Consider the following 11,697-nt stretch of genomic DNA (forward strand, 5'->3'; position numbering starts at 1 on the left):
GACACACCTTCTCATTCAATGGTTTTTCTTTAATTGTTATTATTTTCTACATTGTAGATTAATATCGAAGACATCAAAACTATGAAGGAACACATATGGAATTATGTAGTAAACAAAAAAGTGTTAAACAAATCAGAATGTGGTTTTTATTTTACATTCTTCAAAGTGGCCACCTTATGTTTTGATGACAGCTTTGCAGACTCTTGGCAAGGTGTGTCCAAACCTTTGACTGGTACTGTATGTAAAATCGACATCCACAAATCCACAAATATTGACAAGGATTCACAAACCACACTTTGACTTCTGTCCTCAGGGTTGTAGAAGAGCTGTAGGGTGTATGAGTCATCACCATCACACATTCATGAGAGCATCAAACAATGCCTGGACTGTGCCTTCTGCCTTGCACCACGACACAGTTACTCAGCAGTCAGTCAGTCAACCAGTTAGCAGTTGGTCAGTCAGTTGGTCAGTCAGCCAGTTAGCAGTTAGTTAGTTGGTCAGTCATTTTCAACAGTCCACCATGGCTCTCAACATCCCTGGTCTGATTGTGATGTTGGGATTCTACCTGCTCGTGCTCGGAATGGGAATATGGGCGTCCTCAAAATCCAGGAAGGCAGAGGGGAAAAGCAGCAGAGACAGGCTTGAGATTGTCCTCTTAGGAGACCGAAATATCAGCTTGGTTGTGGGAATTTTTACCATGACTGGTGAGTTTCAGGACTCCTTGGAGTCAGCTCACGAAATTCTAATTCATGAATTGGACAGTGCAATCTAATTGCAATGAAACATTTTCTGCTGACTATGAAACAAGGGTTGATAACTCTCATAGCTAAACCTGGTAAAGGCAAGAGATACAGTATATACAGTAGATCATCTAAGACCTGTACATTATAAATTACAGTAGTGTTGTAAATACAAGTATCATCATGGTGACCATTAAAACTCATGTTAATGTACCACATTTGGAGTATACTGTAGTTTAAAAGGTATAACAAGTCTCAAAAAGATTTCTCAGGATTCTTTATTTTAGGTTTTCTGAACATTATGAAGTTGTTTTTTGTGTTCCTAGCTTCAGCAGAAGAGTAGCAACTTCTGGTGCCTATTGACCTTTTAAAAGTATAACAGGTCAATAAAAGTGTAATGGTGCATGACGGTGCATGACGGTGCATGACGGTGCGTGACGGTGCATGACGGTGCATGATGGTGCATGTTTTAATAAAGAGAATAATAAAGAGAAAAAAAAAGTATGCAAGGGTCTACTGGCCAGACAACATCTACCCTTAAACGTAAGGATGCACTTGTTCACAACAGCTGCGAAGATATCATTTGGATATTGACAGAAATAACAAATAACCAGTATAGTCGCATATTGGCCTGGTTCATTATCTGTTGACATCTTTTCCATCTCATGCAGTGTTTTGTGTTTTCATTTTATTCCGTATAAACATCCGTGGTGGCAGCAGGACATGTATCAAGGCTTTAGTTATTGTACATGTGACTCAGTAAGTGGCATTGCAGTGCATTACTTTTTCATGAAAAGAAGCACAGTAACACATACTATATGTGATATGCATACTGCATATTTGGATTGTTTCAGCTGCATAAGTATGTATAAGTGCTTGATTTATTATATATGATAATCTACATCTTGTTCAGGTCTCACACTAGCTGGGTCTACTGTGCTGACAACTGTAGTGTATATTGTTGACATATTACATTTACATTTTAGCAGTGATTGGTCATTTAACAGATGTTCCTATAAAAAGCGATTTACAATAAGTGCATACGCATTAAGCAAGTAAAACAAAGACCACAGTCATCACAAATAAGACTTTCTATTAGAATAAGTGCTACAAGCAGTCACAGTGTTGGAGAAAAGAGAAGAAAGCTAGTTTTGTGCTTGGCAAAAGTGCAGGTTCAAGTGTGGCATGTTGGGGGTATATAGTGTGCACAAATATATATTCCTATGTAGTGTACCTCATAAAAAATATTGTGTGTGTGTGTGTGTGTGTGTGTGTGTGTGTGTGTGCTCAAGGGAGCTCTGTTTGACTGTTATCAGATATACACAGTCCTGTTATGGCCATCTTGTTTACTGTGAGTGCCCCAATAATCCCTTCTGTTTTGCAATATATATATATATATGCGAGAGATCACAAGTGTTTGGACAAAAAGTTGTGCTGCTTCTCTGGTGAGGAATGGACGTATCCTTCTGATGTTGTAGAGGAAGAAACTACAGGAGCGAGCTGCCGCTGTGATGTTCGCCACACACGATAAGTGGTTGTCAAGGATCACCTCAAGGTTCTTGGCTGTATGGAAGGAGGTCACAGTAAAGTTCTCTACTGTGATGGAGAACTCTTTTAGAGGGCCCTGGGAGGAAGAGCAGCTCAGTCTTAATGTTGAGCTTGAGGTGGTGGACTGACATCCAAGCAGAAATGTCTACAAGACACGCAGAGACACGTGTTGCCATCTGTGAGTCAAAAGGGGGGAAAGAGAGAAAGAGTTGAGTGTCATCTGCGTAACTGTGGTAGGAGAAACCATGTGAGGAAACTACCGAGCCAAGAGATTTGGTATAGAAGGAGAACAATAAGGGCCCTAGGACAGAGCCCTGGGGGACCCCAGTGGTGAGGGCTCATGGAGAGGACAGCGATTAGTCACCTGGTAAGAGCGATCGGCCAGTTAGGATGCAAACCAGGAGAGTACAGAGCCAGAGATGCCAAATTCTGAGAGGGTGGAGAGAAGGATCGGGTGGTTTACTGTGTCGAATGCAGCAGACAGGTCCAAAAGAATGAGAACAGAGGAGAGGGAGGAAGCTCGAGCAGAATGGAGGGCCTCCGTGACAGCAAGGAGAGCAGTCTCAGTAGAGTGCCCAGCCTTAAAGCCGGAGTGGTGAGGGTCAGGGAGGTTGTTCATTGCTGATAATAAAACATTTAAATGGTTGCAGTCACATATGGCTGATTTGGAATCTAATTATAAGGACAGACTAGCTGTCCTCATTTATTCTTTGTTGTTTACGAGGTAATTTCTTTCTCTCAGGAAGGGGGTTGCTAATTTTTAACATAACATAACAATGTAAATCTTTGATTCCATATGTTTTTATGAAGGATCTGTTCCCCTTGCTTCTCTTTTCTATCCATTTTGATGACTTAATAGAAATTGAATTCACCGTCAGCTTATCAGACCATTCCAAACATCTTGATCGATATTATGTTCATCCATTGATTGTGTGTGTATGTGATTTGCCTGTTTCGACATAGCTTGTTTGCAGAAAATTGGTTCCTAGGGGACAATTGCTTGTCAAGGACAGTGCCTCCTCCCTGCAATATGGGACATCTTTTGAACAAGCACAGTGGGTAACCATTATCACCAGGATTCTAACCACACACTGGACCAGAAGGGTGATGCCATCGCTGACCGCTAACCTCGATCCTGGGGAGCAGTTCTCTCAAAGACTTTTCTCTTGTACACTCTCGATGCCTTTCGCCTCTGCTGTATACATTAGGTGGACTGAAGGGGGAGAATTTCAATTCTGTGCACTAAATCAGCACAGACTCAACAATTCTTTGCACAGTGATAATTACAGTCAGATTATCAATATTAGATATGCTATGCTATTAACAAAATATAGCTAAAAGTTTCTGCCAAACCTTTGTGTGGAAACTGATATTATTATAAAATACACTACCTGTGTGGGTGTGTGTGTGTGTGTGTGTGTGTGTGTGTGTGTGTGTGTGTGTGTGTGTGTGTGTGTGTGTGTGTGTGTGTGTGTGTGTGTATTTCCTGCAGCTACATGGTTTGGAGGGGGCGCTATCCTGGGAACAGCAGAGGCGGTATATAACCCTACCATGGGTTTCATCTGGGCTCTTCTTCCTATACAATGTGCCATGTCTTTTGTTTTCGGTAAATCATTACAGAATTATGGAAGAATATCAATAAGTTAAGTTATCTCAGGGTTTAGTTTCTAGCACATCTCTTTAATGCTCCCTATGTACAGTACAGTACAGTACATTGTACACTGTTTTATTATCATTATCATTTGGTTTCATACTATCACAGTTATCACAATATAGCTGTTGTTGTTACTAAATCTCTTTTGATCTTTCAGGTGGCCTTTTCTTCGCCAAGCCAATGAGGGACAAAAAGTACATCACTATGATAGTACTTTTCCATATCTGATCTGAAACGGATCTGAGTGCCGTTCTAGTGGTGCCTTCCATTATAATAGACATTCTCTGGGTTACCTGCACATTGATTGCTTTAGGTAAACACACACACACACACACACACACACAGAACTATTCAATCAAAACCAAGTTGACCAGTTGAATTTAACAAACAGGATAACCTTGATTAACAAACATTCATATTACTCATATACTCATATTGTGTGTGTGTGTGTTATAGGGGCGACCATGAGTGTGATTCTGGATTTGAACTATTTCGTATCCATTGGCATCTCCTCAGCAGTGGCCATTGTCTACACTCTACTGGGCGGGCTCTATTCTGTGGCTTACACTGATGTCATCCAGCTCATTCTCATCTTCTTCAGTTTGGTAAATCTGAAAATACTGAGTTACCACAAATAAAAGCCATATGGATGCCTGATATCGAAGATGATATCTCCATTCATTGTGGCTCTAACCGACTGCCTCCTCTGTCATTGCAGTGGCTGTGTGTTCCCTTCCTCCTGATGAACCCAACGTCTACTGACATCACCCTGACAGCAGTCAACAACACCTTCCAGGCCCCCTGGCTTGGCAAACTAGAGCCGGAGAAAGCCTTTAGATGGATTGATGACTGCTTTATGACTGTAAGCAAAATATCAATATTTGCGGAAGGTAGGGGTTGGGTAGTCGTACACACAAGTAGGTGCTATTTAACTGAGCTAAAGGGTAAATTAAACTAGAAAAAAAAGTTCCCGGAATAAACTTTGTGGGCTTGCAAAGTCTTATTTTAGTTATGGAAAAGGTTTAAAGATGTTTCGATAGGTAGATAGATAAATAGTGACAGACAGGCCTCTAGGCAATGCATAAACCCATATCATGTAGCTCCCCAGTATGGGAGTTGGAAGCTATATGGGCATCTATATCAACATCTTACTCGTGTTCCTCCTTCAACTTTGGGGGAATCTTAGATTCTTATCTAATTCCATTCTCAGGCTCTGGGGAGTGTGTCGTTCCAGGATTTCCACCAGAGGACGCTGTCTGCCTCCTCCTCAGCTAATGCCCAGCTCACCTGCTTTGCAGCGGCTGCCTTGACCATCATCCTGGCAATCCCCCCTTGGTTGATCGGAGCAGTTTCTGCATCAACAGGTATCAATGCACTGTTTATAAAGGACTTACAACATGTTTATAATAGTTATAGAAGTTATTTAAGATTGATAAACAGAAGAAAATCTAAAAACCCCAACATTTTAGTGGGATTTGTTTCAAAGGTTCTATGAGGTTTACAGGCAGTTCCTGAAGATTTCAAAGGAAATAAATCAAATGTTTGAAATAATATATCACTTCCTGAATTGAGTAAATTAAAATAGAATTGACCCAAACGCTGAGAGGTGTTGTTTGTTCATCACCTCCAGCAAGCTCTTGGATCAATTGCCATTCAGGTTAGTTGTGCCTCATATTTCCAGACTGGAACCAGACATCTTATGGTTCACCCTCTCCGTACGCCCGTGGGGAGGCGACTCTGGTCGTCCCCATCGCCCTGCAGCACCTCACTCCACCCTACGTCTCCATCATCGGCATCGGGGCTGTCGCTGCCGCCGTGATGTCATCAATGGACTCGGGCATGCTGTCAGCCAGCTCCATATTCTCCTCCAACATCTACAAGAACATCATCAGGAAGCAGGTGAGATGGGGAGGAGGGGAGAGGTGGATGAGAGGTGGAGAAGTGTGAGAGAGGTGGAGGAGATTGAGAGGTGATAGAGGGTGACATTTGGAGAAGGGTGAGAGGTGCAGTGGAGGGGTTGTAAGTGGGTAATCACTGTCTGACCATGCTGGATCTCCATCATGTTTTGGTCCTCTGCAGGCATCGGACAGGGAGATGCATTGGGTGATCCGTATCTCTGTGATAGTTGCCGGCCTGGTTGGTACCGCCCTCACCTTTTTCCAAAGCAGCATTATAGCCATCTGGTTGCTCGCGTGCGACTTGGCCTACACCATAATTTTCCCCCAGCTGGTCTGTGTCCTGTTCTTCAAAGTCTCCAATGGATACGGTGCCCTCATAGGGTACTTGGTGGGGCTGTTACTAAGGATCCTGAGTGGAGAGCCCAAGCTAGGCCTACCTACACTTCTACACTTCCCTGGCTGTACTCTGGAGGATGGTATTTATGTGCAGCGTTCTCCTATCAGGACTATAAGTATGCTCTGTGCCCTGGGCGCCATCTTGGTTGTCTCCTACCTGGCTTCGCTGATGTTTGATAAAGGGCTGATTCCTGAGAGGTGGGATGTGTTAAAGGTGAAGTCCCAAACATCACCTCCAGGAGGCGACAGCACCAGAGTGAGCAGTGAGGATGAAAGCGGATACGTTGCCTCAGAGCTGATGCTGAACACCAGGTGTTAGTTTTTTAAGTAACAGTATTTTTCCAAAATGGAAAGTGAGTGTGCTTTTTTTCGTGCTTGAGCTGGAAGTTGCCCATCTTCACAGATCTACCATGTACAAATGTACACATTTCTATTTCTCTTCTCTTCTCTATGTATGTATGTATGTATATATGTATGTATGCTTGTAGGTATGCTTGTATGTTCTGTACTTATGTATTTTCAATTTTACTGTTAAGCAACTTGTATTGCAATTTTGTATGAAAGGTGCTATATAAATAAAGCTTGATTGATTGATTGATACAAATGAAAGCCCTCCATTGGCCTCTTGGAGCCCTGACAAATAATAGTATTCACTTGCTGATGTCTAGCTTTGAGACAACTCCTCTGGTCTTGGGCACTTGAGGTTCATCTGGATAGATGGAATAAGTGCTCAATCACCGCTAAATCTAATAATAATCAGCACAAATCAAATCATTCATTAAATCATACACTCTACAATCATACATCTCTCTTTCTCTCACAACCACCAGTCAATCGGATGTTCCTGATGATAGATTCCTTATCCTGTGTTTGTCACGCAAGTCGACAAAAACAGAAGCTTCCCTTCATTAATAGCCTGTGAATTGCAAACAGAGGAGGCAGAGATGTGTGAGCACTGAGATCTTTAGTTTGTGTACTTTGCTAAACACAAATGGAGGCAATTTGAGTTCATCCAAAACAGTTTAACAGCGACAGGCTAAAGGTAAACAACATTGATTTCCATCACATGCAATTAAAATTGAATACATAATGTTGCTTTAGCTCCTTTGTGGTTATACTGACTAAAAAGCTATTGTTTAGCATGCATTCCAGGTACCAGAATTAATTCTTGGTTATAGTATGAATTCAAGGTCAGCCTGCAATTACCAACAATTCCTGGGATAACAACACAGCTCTATTCTGCATGATTGTGCTGTATATACATTCCATATATGTAAAATTGACATCTCTCCACAAATATTGGCAAGGATTCACAAAACACACTTTGGCTTCTGTCCTCAGCATAGGCAATCACATGTATGGTATAACTCTATTCTTCTCTAATATTCTTTTCCAACCCATCATTAATACTCAATTGTGTAGAACAGATCACATCCATTTTGTTATTTGATTTCCGTAAATAGGCAACATTTCAAAAACAATTATTTTCAAATGTGAGATGGTCTGATGCTGCTCATCATATCCACCTGCTCGTTCTGCTCACCTGTTGGTCATCTGCTGTATTTAAACCCCAGTTTCCCATCCACTCTTCGCCAGATCGTTATTTGTTGTTTCCAAGTTAGTCTCGTTCTCTGCCGCTTAGTCTCGTATTGAAGTCCTAGTGTCTTAGTATTCTGTCTGGTCATTATCTCGTTATGCTCCAGGACCTCGACCCAGTTATCCACCTGCCTGCCTGTCCGCCGATCAGCCTGCCTGCCCGCACTACCCACGTGCCCTGCCTGCCTAGTCTACCTGCCCTGCCGGCCCAACCTGCCCTATGTGTCCCGCCTGCCCTGTCTGTCTACCTGCCTGCCCGCCCTACCTGCCTGCCTGCCCTACCTCGTTTGCCATTCCACCCTGCTTTTCCCGTTCCCTGCTATTCCCTCATTAAATACCCTATTACATTTCTTATTCAACAATTAAAAAGCTTGGAAATAAACCTGTGCAAACTTGCTCAAACTGAACTGCTCAAACCGGTGGAACAGTTTTATCATATATGGCTTCCGTGTTAACTAAGCTTTTGCTGTGAATGTTTTCAGAGACCTTATGCGCTGTGAGCATCGAGAACCAAGCTCAAAAAAGATGGTCTGGATTGCTTCAAATGTGTACTTCATTGGTTTTGGATAATCAATGTTCATGGCATACAGCAGGCCAAAGAGGTATGCCAAGGCAGTTTGAAGGTTTGGTAGGTTGTGTAGTATAATGGCCCCTTCCAAGACAACAGCCATGTCTCGTATTGTTGGTGATATGGTGGCATCGTCATCTTCATAGACGGTCAGGATTGCAACATGCACATCTCGGATCACAGCTTCCTCAGGATCAGTGTCCTGAGGAAAAGTCAGAGACATGATTAAGTACTGTGTAAAATTAAGGAAAAAATCATTTTACTGATTCTAACTTTATCATTAGTACCCTGCTACTTTTCCCCTTCAGCTTGTGGATGTTTTATAATGTTAGACCCAAAAGTGACCCATCACCAGTTGTTGTTAACAGTTTTTTTTAGTTAATACTATTTATTGCACAAATACACCAGCCAACAACAGTTGCCCCTCAGTAGATAAAAAGAAGACAGTCACTAAAAACTCATTCCACGCACCACACTTATCTGGACAGATGAACTGCAATGACGGCAGGTGTTTTTTGTGCATTTTGGATGAACATCCTGAAAACCATCTCTGGGGGTAAATAAAATATCTTCCACAAAGTGTATTGTGCATAAAATGATTACCGTAAGCTTTGAAATCCTACATTGAGCAGCACTTTCATTTTGCAAGTCCATTTCCTACAGCTACTTACCAAACACCTCAGGAAAAACTCAGACGCGTCCTCCCGGACGAAAATGGGCAGGCCTCTCAGTGCTGCTGTTGTTCGTTGAGACACAATCTCCCTTGTCTACAGACAGACACACACACACACCCACCCAGCAATTCATATAGTTCGGCATTAAGGCATATTTCTACAAATCATAGTTATCAAATGTCATCAAGAACTAAAAAGATTGATTACATGGATTTTTACAACCACTTGTCTTAAGTGTTTTTTGGCTGCTGCCAACATTTTTACTGAGAAGAGATGTGTTTACAAGGATTTGGTGGACAACGCTCTTTTGGCTGCTTAACATACCAATTGGTCAAGGTTTGGAAGTAAAGTAGTAAAGCCAGGTCATTTTTTGCATAAGCATACTTTTAGCTTTAGGCACTTTACTCACTTCTTCATCAAGCTTATCCAGGAGGTCTTCCATCGTCGGATCCAAAGCTGCCTTCCTTGCCCGATACAGTCTTAGCAGGCGAAGCACATATTTGTCAAGGGATGCATTGAACGTTCCAAGGAGGTCCTTGCTGGTGATTCGATAAAATTCTTCAGAGATCTGCACACAATTAACAATATAATTTCATTATTTTGCCCATATAGAAAATTAGTGTATCAAGTCAAATTTGTATTCTGTATTTTATTTGCTGTTTTTATTATTTTCTCAACAGGGACAGAAAAACCCAGTAGAACACAATGCAGGATTCACTACATTCAGAGGCAAGAATGGGGTGCTGTCACGTTACACACTCTGAAATGAGCATTTAAATACAAATAAATACACATGAAAAACCTTACCTCTTCAAGAGAAAACAGCACAGGCCATCTCTTCTGGACCGCTGACACCATAGGCTGCATCTGTACTATTTCTTTCCGTCAAAGGGAAAAGGTCAGTTCCATCTTGTGCCGAATCAGTCCCATGTGCCTTTTCTTCTTCTTCATTTCTTCGACCAGAGCAAGCCGTTCCTCCTCAAGAGTAGAATCATCATGGTGTTCCGGATTGTCCGGGACATGATTGACCTCTCCACGTTTGGCCTTTTTCAGTGTGAACGGACAGTCATTCCCATCTCCTTGCTTTATTTTCTGTTTACATTTACCTCATTGCACCCCGCATCACGCAGTTTTGCCCTAAAGTTACCAATCTTAAATTGGAAAATTCCCCGCCGTTGACTTCGTGTGTCGTACCCTGCGCAGAGGCACGGAAACCCCGTATAGCGCTGCAATGCGCATGTCTATGGGGTGAAGTTGTTGCAACTCAAATCCTTGTTACATTGATTTCAAAGTTCTTGTTTAGTTCTTGTTTCGTCAACTCTGGAGGGGAGTTTGTTGGGCAGGCTTGCTTTTGTTCGTTGCAAGTGGCAGATCTTTGTTTCTGAGTCAGATTGTTTCGAAAATGTGTGTGAGACCAACAATTACTAGTTATCTTTTTTTACAGTGCACACGTCCGCTACGTTCCAAGGAAAAGTCCGATCGTTTCCATTAAAATGGTTTTGGGTTCCTTGTTTTGTGAGGAACTCATTTTTATTTATTTTTCCGCTCGGAACCCTGTCTTTTTTCGTCTCAAACAGTGGACCTCTCCCGCGTATTCTCTTTGATCGTGTTAGAGCGGGCGCTGTTTTGAATAATTCCAAAGCCGCGCTCATACGTCCACTAAGTCCGATCGTTTCCATTGAAATGGTTTTGGGTTCCTTGTTTTGTGAGGAACTCATTTTTATTCATTTTTCCGCTGGGAACCCTGTCTTTTTTCGCCTCAAACAGTGGACCTCTCCCGTGTATTCTCTTTGATCGTGTGAGAGCGGGCGCTGTTTTGAATAATTCCAAAGCCGCGCTCATACGTCCGCTACGTTCCACGGTAAAATCCGATCGTTTCCATTGAAATGGTTTTGGATCCTTTGTTTTGTTAGGAACACTGGGATATTTAATTTTTATTTCGTTTTTATTCCTCTGGGAACCCTGTCTTTTTTCGCCTTAAATTGTGGACCTCTACCGCGTATTCTCTTTGATCGTGTTTGAGCGGGCGCTGTTTTGAATAATTCCAAAGCCGCGCTCATACGTCCGCTACTTCCAAGGGAAAGTCCGATGTTTCCATTGAAATGGTTTTGGGTTCTTTGTTTTGTTAGGAACACTGGGATATTTCATTTTTATTTCGTTTTTATTCCTCTGAGAACGTTGTATTTTTTTGCCTCAAACAGTGGACTTCTACCGCGTATTCTCTTTGATCGTGTTAGAGCGGGCGTTGTTTTGAATAACTCCAAAGCCGCGCTCATACGTCAGCTAAGTCCGATCGTTTCCATTGAAATGGTTTTGGGTTCCTTGTTTTGTGAGGAACTCATTTTTATTCATTTTTCCGCTGGGAACCCTGTCTTTTTTCGCCTCAAACAATGGACCTCTCCCGCGTATTCTCTTTGATCGTGTTAGAGCGGGCGCTGTTTTGAATAATTCCAAAGCCGCGCTCATACGTCCGCTACGTTCCACGTTAAAATCCGATCGTTTCCATTGAAATGGTTTTGGATCCTTTGTTTTGTTAGGAACACTGGGATATTTAATTTTTATTTCGTTTTTATTCCTCTGGGAACCCTGTCTTTTTTCGCCTTAAATTGTGGACCTCTACCGC

The 11,697-nt window shown here is 42.1% G+C and overlaps 1 protein-coding gene across 1 annotated transcript; it reads left to right on the forward strand.

The window, feature by feature from the left end:
• Positions 1-520: 520 nt before the first annotated feature.
• On the forward strand, positions 521-6,555 carry LOC310819629 (high-affinity choline transporter 1-like; the record flags this gene model as incomplete). The annotated part of the gene is made up of 7 exons (XM_083690948.1): positions 521-704; positions 3,781-3,894; positions 4,399-4,547; positions 4,661-4,804; positions 5,153-5,306; positions 5,624-5,841; positions 6,022-6,555. 7 exons carry the CDS (start codon positions 521-523, stop codon positions 6,553-6,555), a joined length of 1,497 nt encoding a protein of 498 aa, XP_083547074.1.
• Positions 6,556-11,697: the final 5,142 nt, after the last annotated feature.

This window comes from Argentina silus, assembly GCF_951799395.1.
Source record: "Argentina silus genome assembly, chromosome: 1".
Taxonomy (NCBI): Eukaryota; Metazoa; Chordata; class Actinopteri; order Argentiniformes; family Argentinidae; genus Argentina; species Argentina silus.